The 23,964-nt window shown below is 45.1% G+C and overlaps 4 protein-coding genes across 4 annotated transcripts; 2 read left to right on the forward strand and 2 right to left on the reverse strand.

The window, feature by feature from the left end:
- The first annotated feature begins 626 nt into the window (after positions 1-626).
- On the forward strand, positions 627-8,905 carry LOC131265160 (uncharacterized). The gene is made up of 9 exons (XM_058267420.1): positions 627-640; positions 706-904; positions 1,023-1,050; positions 4,657-4,705; positions 5,665-5,735; positions 6,085-6,201; positions 6,293-6,527; positions 6,589-7,305; positions 8,068-8,905. The coding sequence occupies exons 1-9, from the start codon at positions 627-629 to the stop codon at positions 8,903-8,905; spliced, it is 2,268 nt and encodes a 755-aa protein (XP_058123403.1).
- Positions 8,906-9,685: 780 nt separating this feature from the next.
- On the reverse strand, positions 9,686-19,780 carry LOC131267373 (putative 1-phosphatidylinositol 3-phosphate 5-kinase). Its single transcript, XM_058270238.1, has 10 exons — positions 19,268-19,780; positions 17,511-19,200; positions 13,682-14,557; positions 11,628-13,266; positions 11,462-11,561; positions 10,637-11,163; positions 10,392-10,555; positions 10,147-10,308; positions 9,930-10,068; positions 9,686-9,832 (listed from the first exon to the last, which is right to left on the reverse strand). Exons 1-10 carry the CDS (start codon positions 19,649-19,651, stop codon positions 9,784-9,786), a joined length of 5,730 nt encoding a protein of 1,909 aa, XP_058126221.1. The 5' UTR covers positions 19,652-19,780; the 3' UTR covers positions 9,686-9,783.
- LOC131267396 (anaphase-promoting complex subunit 13) lies at positions 19,633-20,201 on the reverse strand. Its single transcript, XM_058270263.1, has 2 exons — positions 20,065-20,201; positions 19,633-20,000 (listed from the first exon to the last, which is right to left on the reverse strand). Exons 1-2 carry the CDS (start codon positions 20,074-20,076, stop codon positions 19,770-19,772), a joined length of 243 nt encoding a protein of 80 aa, XP_058126246.1. The 5' UTR covers positions 20,077-20,201; the 3' UTR covers positions 19,633-19,769.
- A 319-nt stretch (positions 20,202-20,520) lies between these two features.
- LOC131267387 (probable tRNA N6-adenosine threonylcarbamoyltransferase, mitochondrial) lies at positions 20,521-22,057 on the forward strand. The gene is made up of 5 exons (XM_058270254.1): positions 20,521-20,591; positions 20,668-20,802; positions 20,861-20,994; positions 21,050-21,514; positions 21,578-22,057. Exons 1-5 carry the CDS (start codon positions 20,521-20,523, stop codon positions 22,045-22,047), a joined length of 1,275 nt encoding a protein of 424 aa, XP_058126237.1. The 3' UTR covers positions 22,048-22,057.
- The last annotated feature ends 1,907 nt before the right edge of the window (positions 22,058-23,964 follow it).

The following is a 23,964-nucleotide window of genomic DNA, read 5'->3' on the forward strand; positions in this document are numbered from 1 at the left end:
TGGTGGACACCCCGATGAAATATTGCAACATTTATGACCCACACTAATGATACAGATTAGAGGTGGATGTGGATAAACCTACTTATACGGCACAAATGAGTGTAATGACCACCCGTTATTAATGAATATGTCACACGATAAGAAGGTTATCCTTTCGTAGAAGAAACCGTAGAACGATACTTTCACCACAGAGATTATCTCAAGATTAAGTAGAACAACAGTCAACCTGGAATGAGGCCTCAACGGTACACGTTTCTGGGAGTATCCGTTCCCTCGACATCGCCGCTAATGTTGGGAGATTTAATACCCGTTTTCATATCACTCCACTTCCGCGGCAATTAATTAATGAAGCGGTACATTAATTGGCAAAGCTTTCCAATCGATCGTAAAACCATGAATCAGCGCGGGCCAAACCATCGCTTTGGGTGGGGTGCGGAATCGGATTCCACCGTCGTGTAAATACGCCCTCGCCGTGGAGAGTCCATCACCTAAATTGATGACTTTACAGATTGCGGGAGGGCTTTCCATTTTCCGGCCGCGGTTTTCCACCTCGCGCGACCGTGACCGGTTCATACCATTTTCCCAACGTCCTACAAAACGACCACCGCCCAAGTGTGGCGTCCCTAATGGCGTCCATTAGGTGGGCGGCGGTAGCAACTCCAATCCCAACACACCGAGTGGAACTCCCGTTCAAATCTTGTTCAGGGATCCTGCCGATGTGTACCCGAGCGTATACCGCCATCCGTCCAACGAACTGTTGCTAGCTACAACCTTGAACTGGATTTATACCTCGTACTGTAGGTTCGTGTTTCCCTCCCTCCAAGCCGTGTCTCCGGTTGCCTCGGGTTCCCCAAAAGGAAAACCCACGCTCAACAAGGCGTCGGCGGCCGAGGTGTCGTTCGACGTAAGTCGTTCTGGTTTTATCCGCAAGAATGCTGACCGACGGCTCCGCTGGGAATATCCTTCAAGGCGGCACACGGTGTGGTTGGTTTTTTTTTCGTTCATGTTTCTTATTCCGCCAGGTCAAAGGAACGACCCCCAAAAAGGAAAGTAAGGAAAGGAAAGGAAAGTTGGTTATCGTTGCAGCCCGCTCAGTGTATCAGGGGATCAAAATGGTTTCATTTTCAGCTTTTCGGTGGATCGCAACATCCTCAAACTCGGTTCGTTTGCATGTGAGACGTGCATTTGCATTTTTGGGATCCCGTTTTGCATTTTAAATTTAATATACGTTGGGAAATTGAATTGTCCAAAGCAGCTCATTCTAGGGTCTATTACTTACTGCAACTGGTTCAAAACGGGTTCGATAAACGTTTGATTTGATATATCAAAAATTAATCTTAATAATGGACCCATCCGTGGTATTACACTCAACCGTGAAAGCTATTAGAGTTTGCCAATTTCCTGCCCGTAAACTCTTTCCCTCCTCCTCCAAACCCTGGTGTCGAACAGAACCCTTCCCGATGCTCTGTCCGAAAGGAAACCACTGCCGTACAACCCCACTTCCACTTCCATCCGATTGACGAACGTTGGCGGTACGGAAGGCAATAACGATTAGTTCACCGTTGGCATGATTGCCTTGAGATGGAAGGGTCAAGGCGTGACGTTTTCCTTCCCCTTTCCCCGTGTAAGGCTCACTTCCACTTCCACTAAAAGGACCCCTGGCGGAGCGTCGTGCGTACAAGTGTGAGTGAGCCACCACTACGCCACAGCTGACCGACGGCGTCTTTCGTGGCCGCTTGGAGTGAGCTTGCGTGGAACAGCACTGACGAGGGTACGACCCCTTCGGACCTTCGGGATGGATGTGTGTGGAAAACCCGCAGGAAATCGAAGCGTGCGATGAAGTAGGAGGAGGAGGAGGAGGCAAGCGTTCAACAAACATGGGTGGAACATTTCGCGCGGGTGTGGTAATTTATTTTTAGCGACCTCAAAAGCCAAACCCGACCCGAGTCCTGTGTGACGAACGGACGGGTCCGGATTTAGTACCGCCACAGCGGACTAACGGATAGGATGTGTTGTCCCCACGGTGGCAGCACAAAACACGAAAGGACCTCCAAGTGCGCACGGTTCCCCGCGGTGTCCGGGGCTCGGGTGGAGTGACAAGAAATGCGGGTGGCCACCATCGCCGAAGCGCCGCTTTTCCACCATCGAAGTGTTCAAATGAAGTGATAAACTCGCACCGTCACCTCCTTATTTCAAGGACCGTTTATTACACAGTGTTACGTGTAGGTAAACACAGCTGGTAAAAGGTCATATAATGTGATAATCGTTACAAGGCAATAGGAAAAATCACCCTCCCACAACACACTCCCGCGTTCCTAGTTTTGTTGGGTGGATGGAAGTTTTCATTCCATAATCAAATATTTAAAGTGTTAGCTCGTGCCGTTATGCGGTTGTGTTGTCTCGTTAAACCGTTTCGAGTGGCCGCACTAAAATAGAACTGTGATTAAAATAGCATTCAGTATTTCCACTTTGTGCAAAGTGTATTTCCACCGGAAGTTCGCTTCAGCCCAGGTAGTGTGCGCGTGCCTTCGGGAGAAGGAAGCAGCCAGTAAATCAGTGATCAACAGCCGATCGGAAACGGAACCACAAGAAGCACCATGAGCAAACGTGCGAGGCAAAGGCACCAACGAGGACCCACGGCGCGGTAAGAGACCCATTAGTAAATTGTTTTCCCGATATAGACAACCTTTCGACCCCCTCCCAAAACGCGCCCCGTCGTATAATAATGATGACATTTCACGCAACGAATTAAAGTTCAAACATTCAAACGCGAACTCGTGGAGCTTCCTGCAGTGGAATACCATGACCAGGCATGGCGCCAATCCTGCACGGGAATGTCTCGCACGTACGGGAAATTGGCACTGCAAAATTGCAAACCCCCCGGTCGGTAGGGGCTTTGCAAACCGGTGGGGTTTCGTGCGCGTCCCAAAGTAGGTCAACCCCCTGCACCCGTGTAAGTAACATTTCCGCTAACTAATTGGCCTGTAAGCGACCGGTCAATGATGCACCGGCGGGAATCGGCGCGAAACGGAAACGGAAAGGTGAAACACGTAATATCTCGTCAGACACATCGACCAAACAGCCGATGCGTTGTTGATTTGGCCATTCTGCAAGACAATAGTGCGAAAATAGTGCAAAGGATGTACATGTACCATTGTGAATCATCTTAACGGACTTTTCTAAAAAAGGAAGGGACCAAACTTTTCTAAAAAAGAAAGGGAATCTTGAAATACATTAAAATACTGAAAAGGTTAAAACTATTATTGTTGAGGTAGTTTCAAATAATTCTAGCAATGCGGTTAGACGCCTAATATAAGTGAAGAAATTTAATAAATCACATATACAGAATAGGGCAGGGAAACTTGATTATTTGAAAAGTCACTTTGGAAAAAAGTGCAAACTTATCATATTAATTCTTATTTTTATCATGTAGTTCACTCTACGAAATTGTAGTTTATGCCATTTTTAAAGCAATACTGGGCAAATGATGCGCCTCATAAAAACACCGATTGACCTTTTTTACTGCATTCTCCCAAATATATCCACAGCAATCAATGGCGTGGCGTTGGTTTTCAACGCTTCCATGGTTCGAAGTTTGTTATTTTAGACGATGGATTTAAGATAACCTTAGAAAGATGTCGCAAAATCGGTAGAGTGCACTTCCCAGGGTTTTTGTTTATGTGATAACAAAATCGGAAACCCATCTTTTAGATAAGTCTATTGCCATCTCAATTTGACTACACTTCGCAAACTAGTGACCATCTCAAGTCATCAAGTTTCCTTGTCCTACCCTGTACATTACAATAATATCAGTAGAGTCCTTTCTAATAGTTTTTTATAAATAATTTAAATCAATCTATTCTTTCCCTGTTTCATTATTTTGTTTTAATTTGTTTAATCACTATCATACCATTTGAGATCCTTCTAAAAGAGAAGGTGCTAGGCGCAAACATATATTCAATTGAAATTCATCAAACATAAGCACCGAAATTTTAAGCCAGTTATATTATATTAAAAATGATTAGGAATATTGTGAAGCATATACTAGTACAAGTTTTCAATCCTGAAGAAGATTTACTAAATTTGCTAGAAATGAAGAAAACTGTTTAAAAAATTATGGAGGTGACGAAAAATTTAACATTACTATAAGAAAGAACAAAAAATATGTATAATTTATTCATAAAGATGCTTCTTTTTTCATAAATCGCTCTTGTGTCCTAGATTCATCTTATTTCATAGATCGTTCTTGATAAAAAATAATTGTATTCCAAATAATTTTGAAGTAGTTGACATTTTCCAAAACATGTTTTCAAAGAACATATCATTTGTTGTACGTTTTTTGTAATTTCAGTTGATAAAGTAGATTATCAAAGCAATTAAATGAAAATGTAATTTTAAATAGGATTTAACAAAAATACTTTTTACTACGAATAATCCTACTAAAACAGTTTGATTTATCATTTGTAACGCCTAAATTGAGGGATTCTTTCCGAAACTCTAACCGAAAAGCTCTCGTTCCTTTGGCTTCTGATAGAAGATCTTTCCGCGCAATAAAATCGTAAGCATAATAACGACCGGACGTCGATTAAAACTGTCACGGAAGCACCGTCTAGAGGGGAGTTGACCACGTCGGTTCTTCCCCGCTTCGGTTTACAGATCGTAAAAATCCGGAATCACTTTACAGCCCAGAGGAAGTAACAAAGCGGTAATTCAACTCACACCCCCTCGAGGCCAAATAAACTGATTGCCACGCAGATGAGGTTGTAGGATAGTTTACATTTCTTCGTGTGGTCAGAAAAAGGCAACAATTAGGTCAATAGCATGTTGCGCGCTGGCTTATGCAAACATCTTTTGTAACGGGCTGGCTATAGCCAGCTCATTTTGGGTTGCAAATTATTTCCACGACCCTGGCATTAAGCAGTACTTATCGCAAAACCATCCGAGATACAATCAAATTCGTCTTCAAACTGGCAACGGAGTAGCGGCGTTCGATTTGATCCCCGCTGGGAGCCATAAAGTGGGTTGCGAAATAAAATAGAAATATGCAACAAATGACACACAAAAAACCGTTCGAACGGGATTGCCTTGGCGCACTCTGGCTATGTGTGCATGCGTTCCCGAACTATTCAATAAACGACCCACCCTTGCCAACGGTGGTGAAGTCAATAAGGGCATGCAAGTTGCCTAGCGATAAGATTTCCAGGCATTTATTTGGATCAATGCACAGGATCGCATCAAGGGGCTTGGTTTGTTTGGGAAGCCTTGCGGTCGGATCGGTTATTGGGAGCAAACTTCGGTGGCGAAACCACTGTATCGATATGTTGTGTTGTGTTGTGTTGTGTGCTTAAAAGAAAATTGAAAATTAGTGCTAGTTCAAAAAAACAAAGAGAGAAAGAAAGGAAAGTGGTGGCATTATTCAACCAAATTTTTCGTGTTTTATAAGGTACACACATTTCAAGTGGTTAAAGAATTCTAACTGCGAATCGTAACACATTGTAGATGGAGGTAGAATGTGAAATTATTCCTTTCAATTGATACTATTAAGACATCCCGGGATAGTATAAGAATCGTTATCAAAAACTAGAATGATTAATCATTTGCTTATACTTGATGCACGAAACAGTATAATCAATCTATGATTGCTTTCCGAATCCATTTTTGCAGGTCGCATGGGCGCAACTATTTCGATTGGAATACTTTCGTGTCGGAGCCGGACATACCTCGACTGAGGCACAGTAAGAGACTAAAATATATTGTTTTCTATGCTAGACACGCTCATCGTACACCAAGAAAAGCTGACATTCTTTTGCTTGGGATGAAATTAATAGAAGAACGTATTATTCGGTTTGAAAAAGCGGGCATGCAAATTTAAACCGTGATACTTAAAAAAGAAGTAAAAAATATTACAATGCTATGCTGTAATTAGTTATAGGCTACTTAGTTTATGTGACCTAATTTTATTTTAGATTTTGCCATATCACTGTAATTATTAACAAAATTGAGCTAATAACAGCACTCGAATCAATTATGATTGTGATACAGAATAGCTCACTGAAACTGTCCACTCATTGCCCATTCCCTTAGGAACCGGTAGCTGGTGGTACGCACAGGGACGCACACACATCGATAATCCACACGAGTTTATAACGATCGACCAGGTACACTCCTACCGGAAGCGACAATTTTCCGAAGCCCACGCCAGTAAGCAATGTGTTTCCGACTTCAGATACCAAAAAGCTAAGGCTCTTGGGGCACGTATATTGACTCCACTTCACCTTCGTTTGTTCCACAGAACACACAGGCAGCAACTTTTCACTGTACAACAAATCGGAGCCGTTGCTTCCGTCGCTGACAGACGCCCATCAGACGGAGTACAACGATCAGTATCATCGACGGAGACGTAGTATTTACGATCGAGCCTTACCACTGCGGAGAAGCACCTCGCTGCATATCGAACCGGGCACGATGAAGGGTTTGTCCGAGAATCACTCCAAGTTTGTCAGCTATTCCCAGGACACGATCCAGAAGTGAGCCTTAACTATTACATCATCTGATCGTGGTTGAAATAAGGATGATATCGACTTCCAGGTCAAAACCGGCTGCCGTACGTCCAGAGGAAAACTTCCAGCTGCCGGACGGCGGTACCACGCAAGGTACGGGTCTCGCCAATGCGTCTTCCGAGTACAAGTCGTCCTTTCTACCGTACGACTTCCTGCCCGACAGTATGGACCAGCGGTTCCGTCACCGCAGTGACACCACCGGCAGCAAGCGGGACGACCTGAGCGCGTCCGACTCGAAGCTGCACAACCGGGAGCAGCTGACGCGCAGCAACCTAAGACTGTCCGGCGAGGCGACGTTCGAGCCGGAGTACAAGCGGCAGTACGGGTTGCCGCAGGCGGCGGACAAGTCCCGGTCGACGCCGCAGTTGAACAACATTGCGTTCACCGGCAACTTCCGGGAGGCACCGTCCGAGTACAAGGAGTGCTACAAGTACTACGATCACTTCACCAAGAGTGCCCCCATCCGGAAGTTCGACAACCTGAGCCTGCACGGTACGATCGAGTTTCGGCCGGAGTACAAGGAGAGCTACCGGGAACTGCCACCGGGCGGTGTCGGCGACCAGTGGCGCTCCCAGTGCGTCGTGCGGAAGGACAATCTGTCGCTCAAGGGTGAATTCCTCGGGCGGGAACCGGAGTACAGTTACAGCTTTCGCAACCCGCACATCAAGTGCAAGCCGGAGAAGGCCAAACCGAAGGACAACTTCCTGGCGATGCAGGGTGACATGGACTATACGCCTATGTATCGGTATGTGTTTCTATTGCTACTTTGTTGAACGGAATATCAGAAGACCCGGTTCTTTTAAGAACTCTTGGAAGTAATCTTCTTTGATTCTGATAAGTTCTTTATAACACATAGACATTTATTTACACACACCAATTTTTCCTAATCATACTACATTTCAACCACAATGTGATGCTTTTACGATCCCTAATGAGACCACCTCCCTTCGCTTTTTACCTAGACTTTTAATAGTTGTCAAGACTATAATTTCAAAGAGTCTACAACGGGAGGCTACCATTGCAGATGTGGTAATTAGAGGGCCATAAATAATATTTTAATTATATCCCCACTTCAAGGTGTGTGGTGTAGCCCATAAATTTACAAGAAGAATTAACTCCCTGCGAATGGAAGTTAACAAAACTGAAGAAAAAAAGTGAATTTGGTCCAGTTTTGAGTACGGGTGGTATTTTAAAAATCACATGCGATTTTGGGGATCTCATCCAATACTATACGGGTTACGCCCATTAGAAAACTGACCTATATGAGCCTTGTCTTGATTCTATTGAAGGATAACATATTGTAGATCCCAGCCGTTCATAATATCGGAAGTGGCCGGACTCTAGATTCGAACTCACAATTTCTAGTGTAGTCTGTCCTCACGCTTTCCGCCAGTATATTAATCCCTCAATGGACAGACCTTACCAAGAATGGTTCATTGAACAGAAATAGTAGAAGATATTCTTGAAAACAGCAACAGTTATTTTATAAACTTGTTACACCTTCCAGCTGTTCTTACGTTGACTATCCACGCTCCCGGCCACTGGTGAAGAAACCGGTCTGCAGCATCAACCTGGAGGATGTGTACGAAAAACCACCGCATCGTCGGACCAGCCGCCGGACACCGTCCCCCATCAAGTACAATGTGCATGCTGCCGGTACGGCTGCGGCCACCACCAACGCGGGCACCACTCCGGAAGGCAACAAGGGTGACGTACTGCAGACCTTCGTCGCTCAGCCCGAGTATCGTAAGGCACAGAGGGAGCTGATGATCAAGAAGCGATCGCCACCGAAGGAACGGGGCAGTCTGCTGGCACAGAAGATCCTCCAGGATGGCCAGCTTTCGGCCGTGGTCAATCAAGCACCGCTTCCCGTTGTGCAGGTTCACGATACGACCGGTGGTAGCAGCACGAACGAAGGTTACGCCACCACCACCACGACGACCAGCACCACGAATGCCACCGGAACTACCACCAGTACGACGCGACGCCACGATACCCGGCCGGCCAGTCCGGTGCAGCTGCCCGTACGGATAGCGAAGCACGGCCGCCGGGCGAAATCGCCCATCATTGCGATCCAGCGTGAGAACGAACCGATCATCTTCTACAAGGATCTGCACCGGAAGGGTGACCACAGTGTGCGTAATCGCACGAAGGTGATCGAAGCGAACGCGGCGTACCGTAAGGGTAACCTACAGGCGACCCCCCGGGGAATAGTGAAAAAGTCCGGGGTTGGGGACAAGCTGAAGACGGGCACGCAGTCGTTCGTTGTACTGAATGCGCCAACCAAACGCCGAACGACCCGATGGGCCGAACCGGCAACGATCTATGATTCGCATTTTTACTGAACATCAGCGTCCGATAATGTGTCCCATCGAAGGTCCATCACAGTCACCACAACGAGGACAGCGTTGGGTGTTTGTGGCACCTAACAATTGGCGAAATCAAACTGACCAGCGTTTGTGCATTTTACAAAAGGAGTTTGTTTCTCGTTTTTCGTTTAAATAAAATTTACATTCATCGTATCGTTATACTGGAGGATAGGCAACAAAAACAAGATAACTTAATAAATTAAATGGTTCAAGATAAATGTGCTCCCTTCATGTGCTCTTTTTCTTCTACAGGTTCTACACTTTAAATAAGGACTAAATTATCCACCAAAATTACGTGACACAGGGTCACAATGTTTTTTTTGCGAATTCCTCCCGCACTTACCGATGGAGAGCACACACACGAAAAGAAATAATTATTGCACTGGCCTTCACGCAACTCCCCGCTGCTAGAGGTCACCACCACAAACCGTCGATGGCGGCGAGGGCTTTATCGCGTCTAAATTTGTTCAACTGTTGATTTGATGACGTGCCGTCAAGGTTGGTATGAAAATTTATATTCAGAGAAAGGGGAACGTTCTCGTTGGCCCTCGCGATACCAGTAACCGACATTCGGAACACGAGGATAGAGGAAAAGTTAAGCGAAAGGGCACAGAAAGTCTAGGTTAATCGAGATGGCGAATCGTGCATAACATCAATAATTATGATAATAACATTTGAGTCTTGGAAAAATTTCCTTAAATTACAGCTTTCACAAAAAGATTGTTTCTTTCTATAAAAAAATTGCAAAGTTAAATGTACGGTTCAAAGTGTTAATAATATTTCGGACGCTATCGTACCCAAAACCCCAGTCGCTTAAGTTTATTTGCAGCGCGCGCAAAGTAAGTAGTTTAGATTTATTTCTTCGCCAAACCTTCCCAACGATCCGGAACGGATAAAAAGTATCTTTAATGCGGGGAGGAAAAGGAAAAGGAAAGATTTACCATTAGCGCACACCCGTCCGTCACCATCGCGTATATGAGATAATCGTTAAAAGCCTTACCTTTCCATTGCCACGATGAAGCGGTTTTTGTACATCTTGGGTGAAACCACGGTCGGCAGCTTCCCATGGCCACCCATAAGGCCCGACTGTTTGATCATGGATTCAAACTTCTTATCCAATGTGTACGTGCGTATGTAATCTGATGGTTGGAGGAAGCAAAAATAAGGGAAAGGATTAGATTCGTCGATGATTCTGTGCTGCATGTTGGTCACCCTACCAATGATGCCTATCACGAGATTTTTCTCCGAGTTTTCGAGACCAACCAGCAGCGAGTAGTCCATCACTTCGTTGCGCTCGAGAAAGCATGCGTCACGGGTGATCGCTTCCTTCAGGACCGTCTTGCTGTGCGACAATATGTATAACGGGTTCGTCCAGGACACTGCAGTAATAAACGAGTAGATTTGTTAAACCAACCTCCTTCAATAGGTATTTTTGAAGATTGTAAAACTAAAATCGCCTTACTTTGTATGAAGTTCTCGTCCATCAGCACACGCTCCGTTCCGGTTTGCCGGTTGGGATCCACCAGGCGATTCCGATCGGAACCCTTGAGATCATACTTTTCGCTGATCTCTTTGCCGCAAAACAGGTTCTCCATCACCAGCACAGAACTCTCAACGGATGTATTGCTGTGTACAGAAGTGGTTAAATAAAAGAGTCATGATTCAGTTATCCTTTACACATGATCCGCCTCCTACAGAAATGCTTACTCTTTGCGCTTGATGGTAATTTTAAAGACCCCAAAAATCTTCGCCAGCAAAGTAATATGCTTCTGCTTGATGCACCTCTGCAGGTACTCGAAATAATTCGGTGCAAAGTTTTCGAAGATGGTCAAATCCGTTCGTGACATTTCCTTCAGCACGAACCGATCGTCGACCGTTTTGCTGAACTTGGATCCACTCTTGCCCCCGCGTGCCTCCCATCGGACGCTTTTGCTGAGCGATCGGGCAAACATTTTGCGCACCATATCCATCATTTCCTGGGAAGTTTCGAGCGGATCCGCGTTGGTGACTCCAGCGGCATTCGGACCACTTGCATTGGTTCCGCTTGTGCTGCTGCCATTGCCAGCGACTAACGTGTTTCCGCCAACGGAAGACGGCGGGGCCATACTTGTGCCGCTGGCAGAGGACATGCGATGCGTTGAGCCGGGTGTTTGTGGGCGTTTTAGCACCTGACAACGGATCAGATCGAACTCTTTTGCGAAGTAAATTTTGCATACAAAATTACAATTCGAATCCTAAAAATAAAAGGGGAAAAAAACAAAATTCACTGCCAATCTTGTGTGAATTGAACAATTAAGGCCTTTCCGGGAAAATGTCCAATTGCTGAACGAGGAAATGAACGTGTCTTGTCTCAATCACATAGAAAAAAAATAATAACAAATGAAAAAGCTGAACAGACAACAAGGTAGGTGTAAGCGGATAAAAACGGATGCGATCTGAGTTCTTTAATTTTTTGCTTGGGATTTTGATAAGTCGCGTTGAGAAAGCTATCATTGGCTAGGAATAACCTTCAATATTTTTATAATAACATACCTGAAAATGAATCTCACTATGAGCAGCATTTTTATGCTTCTTATCTTGCTCACTTTTCGCGTGGGTCGTTCCGGTCGTTTCATCCCCATCTGTCGTCGAACTGTAACGAGTTAACCACTAAGCTGTTAAGGTCCAATACAGGCTGGAATGTTTCCTAATCACCTACCTAACCGATTGCGATTTGCGCTTCAAGCTTGGGCTGGCTTCCACGGCACCGATCGTCGAAACGCCACCACTACCGCCGCTGTTCATACTGTCCAGCATCTTGCGATACTCTTGCGACATCAAGCTGTAGGCGATGCATGATCCCACGTCCATTTCGTTGACAACGATCGGGAACAGACCCGCCTTTAAGCAGTGGTGCTCGTGGGGCGGCAGCGGGGAGCTGAGAATCTGCGAGTAGTCGTTCGTGTACAGCAGCTGACTGAGAAGCGTTTTAACCGTCTTTTTCTCACTCATACTATCACGTGTCGGTTGTTTTTCGTCACTACCGACGGCCGGTACCATCGCACGATCCTCCTGATCGAATGGTGGATCGTTACCGACCGCTGTAAGCTCTTGTTTCGGTGGTTCACTTTCGTTTTGGTCCGAATCTGGTTGGTTCTCCTGTACGGGAGGAGCTCCCTCTTGCTCCATTTGCTGTGTTTCAACACCACCCGACTGTGTTAGATCCAGCTCTTCGGTGGCGATCGTACCATTGTCCACCTGCAACCCTCCGGCGGTTCCATTTCCCCCATCACCCGGTGGTGCGCTCTTAGGCGCCTGTGCACCCTTCGCCTGATTGATGATTTCGTGCAGCTTCGGTTCCCATTCTTCGATCGCTTCCGCCAGCACGTGCTTTAAGGTCACGATCGCATCGTCCACCAGTTCCACTGAGATCACCTCCTCGGTGAGCAGCTTTTGTACCTTTTCGATACGCTGCTTGAACGCCACCTGGTCCTGGTTCGCTTTCTTTTTCAGCTTCGCGAACGTATCGGTATCGGCCGACAATTCCGCCAGCTTTTCTAGGATCTTCACGTACACATCGTAGCCCATGACGGCCAGATGCTTCATCTCCTCCGTACGCTGCTCGGTGATGCTGGTGCGTGCGTGCGCTACGTCGTTCGGGGTCGGGCCTAGCAGCGAGATGGAGATGGCCGGCAGCACTATCTCCCATACATCGATCGCCGTGTACCGAAAGCTCGCCACTATTCCCTTGTAGGAAAAGTTTTGCTCAAAGTCACGATGCAGCGAATGCCGACAAACCATAGCTCCGTCGCCCGCTCCACTAGGGCCGTCGATATCCTCCGTAACACCCTCGCAGCTTCGCTTCTTGTACGCGTGCCCGTGGAAGCGCAGCTCGAGAAACTTCGCGAACGAGTAGCACCACGTGTCATGCGACATCGGTACCGGTTTCGAGTATTCGTTGCAGATCGTACACTTGGAGGATATCAGTATCGTACCCGTGTCAACCTTGGTGAGATCTTCGGCCAGCTTCACCTGAATGCAGCCACCGGAGTGTACGTACCGACGCACATGGTCCATCATCGGCAGATTGCACGACTTGCAGATGTACGAGCTGCGGAAGCAGTAATGCTCAAGGAAAAGACCCAGCATGATGTCGTTCTGGCCATAGAATTGCATATCCAAGTACGACGGTTGAGCGCAGAAGGTCGAGGGTACGTTTTCGTTATAATTAAAGCTACAGAACAGTACCGGAAGCCGCTGATGGTTCTCAATGTCTAGCGCGTCACGGTACACGAACTCTTCCAGCGATCTTTGGGCAAGAGTCGTGAGACGACGTTTACGCGAGGATCCTTTCTTCACTGCAAAAAAAGAGAGAAAACATTCAGTGTGAGCTTACAAGTTTCGTCCCATAATTCATAAAGGGTGTTTGATGAATTTTCGCAATAAATTTAAATTTGAGTTGCTCATCTCAGTCACAATATGGAGATAAATATTCCATCGCTGAAGAAGTTATTCAGGACATCCTTAAACTTTGGTATCAAATCGATAAACTAGAAAAGGGTATTTTTAAACTTCATTGGCGATTTATAAGATTGGTAATAGGTTTGAAATGATTTATATTGATGCTAGTTTTCGAAGTTACAGGGCGGTAAAGTCAAAATGCTCCTATATCCTTTATGTTTCAATACCCAGGGCAAAATAAAATGAGAAATGGGAGAAATAATGTTTTTAAATTGACTGCAAAAAATCATCACCCATCCTGTTGATACTCACTCATGGACACCTTCGGATATCTTCCTCCACAGGCGCGAAAACTTGCTAGTATCGTCTGCATTTCCTTACTGTCGATCGACGCGGTGATCTTGTGCGTCACAAATGGATGCACCGGAAGCAGTTGTTTTTCATCTTCTTCATTTTCCGCCCCACTTGGCCCAACATTTCCATCACCGGACAAAGTTGCTCCATATCGATCCGAGCCGGCTCCGGAACCCCCCCCTGCATCGCTCCACTGCTTCGAGAAGTACAGCTCGTCGGGAAAGTAGCACCGCAGGGCACACTTCCGGCCACTATCCGTTTCCAGGTAAGGCAATGGAAACCCTACAAACGGGCTGATCGATAGGATCGTGGAGCTTAGTGCGGAACGGAATCGATTATCGCTCGGCATTTCTACGGCCAGCTCGATGGAGTTATCATCTTCGTCGACACGTCCGTCACTTTCTCCGGCTCGCAGCGGGTCAGTCCATTCGCCGACATCCTCCCGGTTCGTTGTGTTCCCAGGTGTTGTACGAATCACTTTCGTCGTCGTGGTGTCAATCGAAACCGGTTTCGAGTTCGTCGACGCCGGCTGACGTTCTTCGTAACCTTTGATTTCGCCTCCACTAATCGCAGTGAGCGCTGAGGATGGTAACGGCGGTGGTTCCAAGGGAGTGGATTCTTTCGAGTCAAAAATACTGGCACGAGGAGTGGGCGGCATGGCGTACACGTCGCACAGGTAGGACAGCTCGAAACGCCAGTTGTGTCGGGCAAGCAGCAGTAGCGAGGCGATCTTTTTGATTTTGGAGAGTTCACTGCGCTTGGCTCCGCGCAGAAGAACGCAACAGCCACGTGGACTGTGCTGTTTCTCGAGGCACATCAGGGTTTTCGATGATCCTGCAATTAAGAAAGCAACCAAATAAATTAATCTCTATATCTATAAAAATGGATGTTTGTATGTTCGTGATGCTAAAACTCAAAATCGGCTGGACCAATCTTGATGACGTCTTCGTATGATTTGTACCTTTTTGCCCAAGGAAGGTTTAGGAAAAAAGAGAATTTGAAAATTCCTAAGGAAAAGCCGGAAAATGGGAAAATTCGGTAAAAACGGCTTTTTTCCATATCAAAAGTAAAAAAAACCTTCCATTTTTAACGAAAATACAAAATGGCTGAACTTATTCCAACGGAATCTTTTGCCGATTTCTTCCTTTTGGTCATTTTAAGGTTTTAGAAAAATGAAAAGTTTGAAAATTTTAAAGAACAAGCAAAAACATCAGAAAACTCAAAAAAAGGCTTTTTTTCATAAAGTAGTATTCAAATTTATAATTTTGAAATACGAATCTTATCTTACATACATTACCTACATCTTGAGCGAGATGAGATCAGCAAGTATCAAATGGGACGATACGTTAACTGTCAATGAAGCGCTATGGAGAATATTTTCTTTTGCAATTCATGAGCGATTACCTATTGTTGTGCATCTCGCAGTTCATTTGGAGAATGGTCAAAGAGTGTATTTCAACCTAGAAAATGCAGTACAACGAGCCGAAACACAACCAGCAACAACTTTGACGAGTTTTGTTTTACCTGCGCCAGCGATCCTTTTGCAAGAACATTGGTTTATTCGGAAATGCCTCGATATTACTCATGGAATGCATCGTCAAAGAAATGGTTACGTAGAAAGCGAGGCTAACCAGTAGACGGTAATCCAGTTGTGTTTTCAACTAATGCATTAGGACGAATATACACAATCCACCCAAAAAACGATGATTGCTTCTATCTTCGGTTGTTGTTGGTCCAACATCGTTTGAGTCATTGCGTACCGTGAATCGTATCGTATGTTCAACTTTTCGAGAAGCATGCCAGCAGTTAGAATTATTGGAACATGATAATCAGTGGAATCAAACAATGGACGACGCCATGCTGCTGCAGCTGCTTCACATGCCACTGAAGTTCGTACACTTTTCGCGAAGATCATTTCGACATGTCAGCCTTCAAATCCGCGCCAACTATGGAAAACGTACAAAAATGACATCGCCGAAGACATTTTACATCGCATTCGAGTAACAACAGGAGATTTCGAGTTACAAATGAACGATAAGATCTACAATGAAGAATTGGCGTTGATTGAAGATTAGTGTTTAATAAGTGGCAAATTATTGACAGAAATTCATATGCCAGCGCCAAATCGCCAAATCCAAGACGTATTGAATCGTGAGTGCGCATACGACATAAAGGCGTTGGAACAACAAGTTCTAAGAAATGTCCCATTTTGGAACAAGCAGCAAAAGAGTGCGTATGATCCATTGGTGAAGGTTATCGATGATGGAAACGGTGGACTATACTTCCTGGATGCGCCCGGCGGAACTGGGAAAACGTTCTTAATATCCTTGATTCTGGCGGCAACACGATCTCAAAATCGTATTGCGTTGGCTATCGCATCCATGGGAATTGCTGAAACGCTACTGGAAGGTGGAAGAACGGCACACTCCGCACTAAAATTACCGTTAAACAAGCAACTCAGTGAAACTCCTGTTTGCAACATTTCATAGCAATCAGCTATGGCCCAAGTATTGAAAAATTGTAAACTAATTGTGTGGGATGAGTGCACAATGGCTCACAAACGGCCCCTCAAAGCACTTGACAGCATAACATTCCAAGATCTTCGGAACAATAACGGTCGTTTTGGTGGCGCAACGGCAGATCGAACGGCAGGCGATTTTATACAAACAGTTCCCGTTATTTCAAAATCAACACCGGCAGATGAAGTAAATGCATGTCTCAAATCATCGTATTTGTGGCAATACGTAAAAACTATATGATTGACTATGAATATGCGAGTGCACTTGCAACAGGATAGAAGCGCAAGAGTTTTCTCCAAAGAGCTTCTAAGAATTGGAAACGGACAGATTCCGGTTAATATATCCAGTGGATTAATATCAATTCCGACTACCATTTGCCAATTCACTTCAGCTAAAGAGGATCTCATAACTAATGTGTATCCAAATATCACCCAAAATTATGCTAACGATTGGATGAGTTCACGTGCAATATTAGCTGCGGAAAAATATAGATGTCAATGACCTCAACTAAATTCCGGGAGATTTGCGATCATACCTTTAAACCAAATTCCGGGAGATTTGTGATCATACAAATCAATGGATCGTGTTGAAAATGAAGACGAAGCCGTGAATTATCCAGTGGAATTTCTGAATTCTTAGGATTTGCCTGGTATGCCGCAGCATCATTTGTAATTATTATGCTTCGAAACCTTCATTCGCCGAAACTTTGTAAAGGAACACGATTGATTGTGACGCAACTTATGAACAATATCATAGAGGCAAGAATTTTAAAAGGGGCTTATAAGGGGACCGAATGTTTAGTTCCTAGAATTCCCTTGAAATCGAACGATATGCTATTTCAGTTCAAGCGAATTCAATTTCCAGTTAATCTTGCATTTGCGATGACAATCAACAAGTCACAAGGGCAGTCGCTGGAAGTGTGTGGCTTAAATCTAGAAATGCTTTGGTTTTCTCATGGCCAGCTAATGTTGCATGTTCACGCGTTGGAAAACTGGCATCATTGTACATTTACGCACCCGAACAAAAGACTAAAAATGCATTCTATCAAGGTGCGTTACAATAAAAGGAATAATAAAATCACAATAAAATGATTTCCAATATAATGAATTCAAATTTCTTCTCTATACAGTTTTTTAAAACAAAAATTAACATATCTCACAGGTAGTAAGTTTCAAATTTTAGAATATTAGAAACTGCATAATTATTTGACGGGACGAAGTTCGTCGGGTCAGCTTGTTCTACGATAAAAACCATAGTAATCTTCTTACCTTGATCATCGTAAAACGTTTGAATACGGAAACGATCGCAAACTCCCAGCTTCGGGTGTCCCACGTTTGAGTCAATGCAGCTGATGATATCACAATCCAAAAATCGAGCGATCCGCTCCAGTACGCACAGCTTCACGTCCAGCACCAGCGTGATGCCATTGTTGCGCAACATATCCTGCGCAATGCCGGCCACATTCTTGTGCACCAGCACAATGTTCGGCCCGAGGCTGATGATCTTCGACACCTTGTTGCGCAGATAGTCGCGCTCCTGCAACATCAGCGTATCGAAGCTGACAAATTTCCCCTCCACACGCTGGTACGCGATGGCGCACTGGAGCAACAGTATCCTAGGTTTGTCCACCTTCTGGGGCATCTCTTTGTGGGCCACGTTCTTGGAGAAAACAACCCCACCTAGTATCTGCGACTCGCACCGTTCGCCACCGGGCACCTTCTTGAAGTACACATAGTTCCGGATGTCCATCGCGTCCGTGCCGTAGGCTGCGTCGAGGCGCAGCGTGTTTGCCACCCGGGCCACTATCGGAATGAGCGTTTTGGACCACGACGGATCGAGGTTTTGTGCACGCAGCAACTGATTCACGAGCATCTCCTCGTGCTCACAGAATACCTGGAGCAGTGCTTTGGCTCCGGTCGATATGAGGTACGAGCTGTCCATTACCGAGTCCTTCAGATTGATGCTACTCAGTGTGGTACTGCCACCACCGTTCCCGCCGACCCCATCCTCACTGTCGAGTGACGATTGATCATCGTTTCCGGAGCGCATCAAAACGGAACTAGATTTGAAATTCAACTCCAAATGATAGGCCCCACCAGTGCCAGATGAACCGGGCGCACCGACCGGACGATCCTGCAGCACGGCCAACTTGTACACGGTGTCTTCGCTAAACTCGATCGTCATTGCAACGGGATCTTCTTCATCTTCTGCTGATCCTCCGCTGCTACCTCGATGCATCTCTCGGCTTTGCTCCTGTTGATGACCCTGTTGAGTATTTTCTACCTCCTCCACAGCACCACTATCACCCCGTAGCTCGCTGATGGCGATCAGAAAGCCGGCATCGATCATCGCGTTCAGTATTGCAACCGCCTGCATGTTGTTCGATGATTTTTGCTTGCTGAACAAAAAGTCGATCAACTCGTGGCCACGATTGTACAGCGGCAGCGAACGACACATCTCATCGTACAATGTTTTCAGCGAGTTGGACTGCTGCAGGATGGATTTCCGGTCGGCGGATGAAATACCTGACCCGGCGCTAGCGGCAAAGCGTTCCTCCTGATAGCCGACGGATATTTTGCGCCGACTTCTCCCGGCTCCCGACGGTACGTTAGCGTCTCCGCCATTGCCCGGTGGCTGCAGGGTGGACAGTTTCTGTGCCAGATCATCCTGTAACGCCTTGAGGTCGGGTTTAAGGTCGGCCGCTATGCTCGACGTCTTGAGGTACGTTAGTACGACCTTGGAACAATAGTTGCACACCCGCAGGTCGTCCGAGCAATTGATGATCTTTCCCGTCACCACCTGGTTGCAGCACTTGGTGCAGAAGATCTGACCACACAGGCGACAGTGGTGTTTACGACGAAAGGTAGAAAACTTTACCGAACAATCGTAGCACTCGATGGAGGTTGAATCGGGCATCCAGAACTTCGGAAGATCGGTGTGCTTGTAGCTTCGGGTGGTCTGTAGCACGTAAAAAGATAAACGAAAAATAAATACCTGTTTATGAAAAATCAAATTTAAAACTTACGGTTGATTTCTGCGATATTAAGCTACTTAGGCGCCGCAGCACGCTGGTAGTGTTCCGTTCTGCTGGAGACGGTTCCTTCGAAGACGCTGAAGGCCCAGCATTGCTATTTATCGGGCTTTTCGTAACTGTTATGGCTGGTCCACGGTTTGCCGATGGTGATGGTTGGTTCGAGACAGTTGCCGTTGGACGAGCGGTAGCATTTGCAACTAAATTTTCACCTTGCACACGTTCCTCGTGCAAAACCGACGTGTGGATCGGTGACTCATTTGTTGGCCGGGTGTTGGTAAGCTTGTTGACGAGTTTGGAAAATATAGTTTCCTGCTCTTCTTCGAACGTGCGGGCAAATTCCGTCAGTATCGTTGGGGAATGTAGGTGGCGATTCATAATGTTAGTGGTAATGTTAAACTATTCTTTGCTATCTGTATACTGTTGTTCGATTAGTCACTTGAGTTAAAACAAAAACAATCTTCGTAGACAGGGAGGGGGGCCCTCACTGCCTCCACTACACTCCCGGAAAGTTGACTTGCTCAGTCACGGACAAATCCGGAGCCAACGATGAAAGCGCCAGATCAGTCCATTTTTGCTCCTGCTCTTTCAGCGTCAAATGGGAGTCACCATTATCTGCCTCCGGATCAGGGAGCTTATCGGAAGGCACTAAAATGTGGTCGTACGGCAGCTCGTCGGCGATCCACTCGTTGTCCACTAAATCGATCAGACGACCATCGGATGGTGGCTGGAATGATGACAAAGGCATTAGTAGCCATCGATCAAACGCCAAGAATTTTCCTCTCCATTACCTCACTATCCATTAGAATAATATCAAATAGACATTCACAAGCAATAAATTACTCAATGTAGCCGCAACAAGTTTTCAGCGGCCAAATAAAACACCAAGAACGCCCCGAAATTCCACTGATAATGAATCTGCACTGATTTCCTTTTGCCTTTCGTTTTGTGCTTGATGTCTTTTTTGCTTTCTATCCGTCAAGTAGCTTCTACCAAGGTTTCTACGGTGCCTAAACAAACATTTAAAATAACCGGTATTTTAACATGCTTTAGGAATTTTGTTGTTTGTATATGATACATAAAAATGTTAATATATCAATTTATACTCGTTTTGTGTATATAAAATTTTAAATTTGTAGTATCAAATGTAATCTAGGACTACATTATCTGACCCTGCTTTGTTGTACATATCTTAGTAATGTTTTGTTTTGAACATGTTTGTTTACGTTTTCTTACCGGGAAACAACATGATCCTCACGCAGTGCAAAGTTTTCTGGAAAGTAGTGAAATTAGTTAAAAATGGAACTCTTTTTAGGAGGTTTGTGAAATTAAACAACATGTTGGTACCTTAACCACATTGTATCATTTATGTGAAACGGAAATTGTACTTGTAGCAGGCATTTATCTACAAATTCTCCAATTGTGCTGGGCATTGAAACGAGCTGTGATGATACCGGAGCCGCCTTGCTAACAGGAGATGGGAAAGTTCTCGGAGAGTACATCCATTCCCAACAAAATAGTCATCTAAGGTGAATAAAGTAATAGATTGCACATTGAAATGTTTTAGAACAACTATCTTTTTCGCAGATTTGGAGGGATAATTCCCCCCGTGGCTCAGGACATTCATCGAGCGAATATAGAAAATGTTGTGCAAAAAACATTTGAACTTGCCAAATTAACACCAAAAGACATAGATGCAGTGGCTGTTACTAATCGACCAGGTATGTAGTCTAGTATCGAATGAGACAACTTATTCACAATAAATCACCTTTACAGGGCTTCCACTGAGTCTAATTGTAGGCATGCGGTATGCCAAACATATCGCCAGAACCTATAACAAACCTCTAATCCCAATTCATCATATGCAAGCCCATGCATTAATGGCCAGGATGACCGCCACTATCCCGTTTCCTTTCCTCTGTCTCCTCGTAAGTGGTGGCCACTCTTTGCTGGTATTCGTAGAGGGAACAGCACGTTTCCGACTGCTCGGTGAAACACTCGATGATGCACCCGGTGAAGCTTTGGATAAGATTGCTCGTCGTTTAAAATTGCGAAATATCGCAGAATACGCACAAATGTCGGGTGGACAAGCCATTGAAGTCGCTGCCCGAACTGCCTCCAGCGATACTGCTGCGTACGATTTTCCACTACCTCTAGCCAAGTACCGCGACTGTCAGTTTAGTTTCGCTGGTCTTAAAAATACTGCAACAAGACACATCCTTGAACAGGAATCAAAACATAGTAAGTAAACGGTAGCAATTTTAACATAAGACGTTTATGTGATTGCAAAAGTTTCATTTTTAGATCTTGCGCCTGATGCATTGTTGCCGGATTATGAATCGTTCTGTGCCTGTTTCTTAAAAGGAGTAACACGACACATGCTCCACCGAACACAGCGCGCTATAGAGTACTGCGAACGTTTTAAACTATATAACAGTGAATCACAATCGCGAAGTCTCGTGATATCCGGAGGAGTTGCCTGTAACGACGTTATCTTCGGTGCACTCAGTTCGATGGCGAGCCATTTCGGATATAGCGCCTATCGTCCACCAAAGAATCTTTGCACGGATAATGGTACTATGATCGCGTGGAATGGTGTAGAAAAACTCTTGGCAAACGATACGGTGGACATGACAAGAGATTACGGAACCGTCGACATTAGCGGCAAGTGTCCGATAGGTGAGAGTCTGATAGATGATGTTAAAGCAGCCAACATTGCTTGTAAGTGGGCAAAGGTAGACATACTCCCTAACAATAATGTTACTCGACAATAGAGTAATTATAACCTGCTTCAACGATTGATCAATCAATTATATTGATTCTTTCATGTTTATCATACAACACATAATTGTATGTTTCCGAAAATCCGTTATTGGTTGAATCTATCTTCACTCAGGTGAGTTCAATTTGTTCATAATAATTTCCTGTGAATTAAACTGCTATCTATAATAGAAAACTAACTAATATAACAATTTCGAAAGTATATAACTTATTTAAACTTATTCTATTTCGTCGGGCCAAGATCGTTTAGCGATCGAAGCGCCAATTAACTAACCAAAAGCTAATTAATTAATCTCCTTGCTTTAGAAATTCTCATGGATTACATAAATTGCATGGATCACATTGCTGGAGGGCACCATGCACGCAATTCATTGAACCATTAATTTAGCCTATTTCACTGGTAGTAAAAAAATCCAAATGCATTTGATATATGAAGGGTTAATCATGTTTCTGAACAAATCATAGGCGATGAATTTGTGGAAACCAAGGTGTTTGTTTCCCTAGTAGGTAAATCCCTTCTGGTAGGGCCCGTAAAGGCATTTTCAAACTGTGAGGATAGATGACAAACATTTCATGCACATGATCAGGTATGATTTGATGCTTTCGGTAGCTTTGAGCTTGATATTCATAATTTTGAAAACAGGCAAACCGGCCCGTTGTAGATCTGTCTCGTTTGAGCGATTCAATTGAAGATCGTTCTTATGAAAATCTTTTAACTAACGGTTCAAAAAGAATTTTTAAAACTTTGCACAATCGGACCAGCTGATCGAATCGAAAAATTGTAAACAAATATCGATAGTAGCCCTTCGTAGATGGGAGAGCGTAAAAGCTGCCCGTAGAAGGGCCCAACCTTCCCTGAACGGCCCTTGGTGGGAATTCAAAATGGTTGCCGTGGGAACCCACCGACCAGGGTTGCCAGCAACCCGCGATCGGACTCGTAAAGTTCGGTGCGATCGATTCCCACCAACCAGTATCGCCACGATCAAACAGGTGAACAGACGGATCCTGGAGCAGCGCGCCAGGTAGCGAGCGAGCACAGAGACCGTCACCGTCGCTCGACGTCGTCATCTTCCCGGACCCAACCCCGCGCCGTGCGTGTATGTGTAGCTGTGGTGAAGAAAAAGTTTCTCAACGAACAAACCAAAACCCTACCCTGCACGAAATCGGTGTGCGGTTCTAGTGGCAAACGCGAAATTCCGCGAGGCCCGTGTGTTTGACTTCGCCGTGGTGTGCTGGGCACACAGAAGACAAGGGGCATTCATTCGCCGAGGTGATCGCCGTGATCACCAGCGCAGTGTTCGGTTGAAAATTATGATCACTAGTGGTATCTGTGCTTGTGACGGGGTCGGCTCACCTATGCGCACCGTGGTGCTGTGAGGAAAGCACAAAAAAAATATATAAGAAAAAATCCAGCGTTCGCGTTCCGGCGAGTTCGTGGAGCGCGGCGCTTGCGGTCAAACTAAATGTGCTACGTATGCAGTTTCTTGAGCGTTTGGTGTGTTATCCGGTGCGTTCGCTGAGACGAACGGAAAGGCATACGGCAAGCAGCCCTGGTCCAGTGTCTGTGTTTGTGTATGTATTTTTTTTTTGTGGAGCCATTACGGAAACAGAATAATTTTGGAAACACAATAGTGATAATACCGCTACCCGTAAAGTTGTGAAAACAAGTTACGATAATACTCTTCGAGACAAGCAGGCGGATCCCGACATCCGCTTTGACATGCCGTACATGTGAGTTCATTTATTTTTAGTTGTTTCAAAAAAGGTTCAAGTTTACATTTTCATTTGTGATCCAATGCAAATTCCTATTTCTTTTCAACTGGGAAATTTTTTGAGTTTTTTTAAGTTCTTAACCAACTTTCCCGAAGCTCGATTTCGAAAGACTTCATCAAGACGTCAAGCGACGAACC

Source organism: Anopheles coustani, chromosome 2 (assembly GCF_943734705.1).
Source record: "Anopheles coustani chromosome 2, idAnoCousDA_361_x.2, whole genome shotgun sequence".
Classification (NCBI taxonomy): domain Eukaryota; kingdom Metazoa; phylum Arthropoda; class Insecta; order Diptera; family Culicidae; genus Anopheles; species Anopheles coustani.

What these genes read in the sequence shown, in the direction of transcription:
- LOC131265160 (XM_058267420.1), top strand. An exon ending in AACGACCCCCAAAAAGGAAA is followed by an intron (nt 1,051 to 4,656) that starts GTAAGGAAAGGA and finishes TTCGGTTTACAG; the next exon opens with ATCGTAAAAATCCGGAATCA. An exon ending in GACTATACGCCTATGTATCG is followed by an intron (nt 7,306 to 8,067) that starts GTATGTGTTTCT and finishes TACACCTTCCAG; the next exon opens with CTGTTCTTACGTTGACTATC.
- LOC131267373 (XM_058270238.1), bottom strand. Translation starts at nt 19,651, where the DNA reads ATGAATCGCCACCTACATTCCCCAACGATACTGACGGAATTTGCCCGC. An exon ending in TAATATCGCAGAAATCAACC is followed by an intron (nt 19,201 to 19,267) that starts GTAAGTTTTAAA and finishes TACGTGCTACAG; the next exon opens with ACCACCCGAAGCTACAAGCA. An exon ending in ATTACCATCAAGCGCAAAGA is followed by an intron (nt 10,556 to 10,636) that starts GTAAGCATTTCT and finishes TTCTGTACACAG; the next exon opens with CAATACATCCGTTGAGAGTT.
- LOC131267387 (XM_058270254.1), top strand. Translation starts at nt 20,521, where the DNA reads ATGATCCTCACGCAGTGCAAAGTTTTCTGGAAAGTAGTGAAATTAGTT. An exon ending in AATGGAACTCTTTTTAGGAG is followed by an intron (nt 20,592 to 20,667) that starts GTTTGTGAAATT and finishes TTGTACTTGTAG; the next exon opens with CAGGCATTTATCTACAAATT. An exon ending in TGAACAGGAATCAAAACATA is followed by an intron (nt 21,515 to 21,577) that starts GTAAGTAAACGG and finishes TTTCATTTTTAG; the next exon opens with ATCTTGCGCCTGATGCATTG.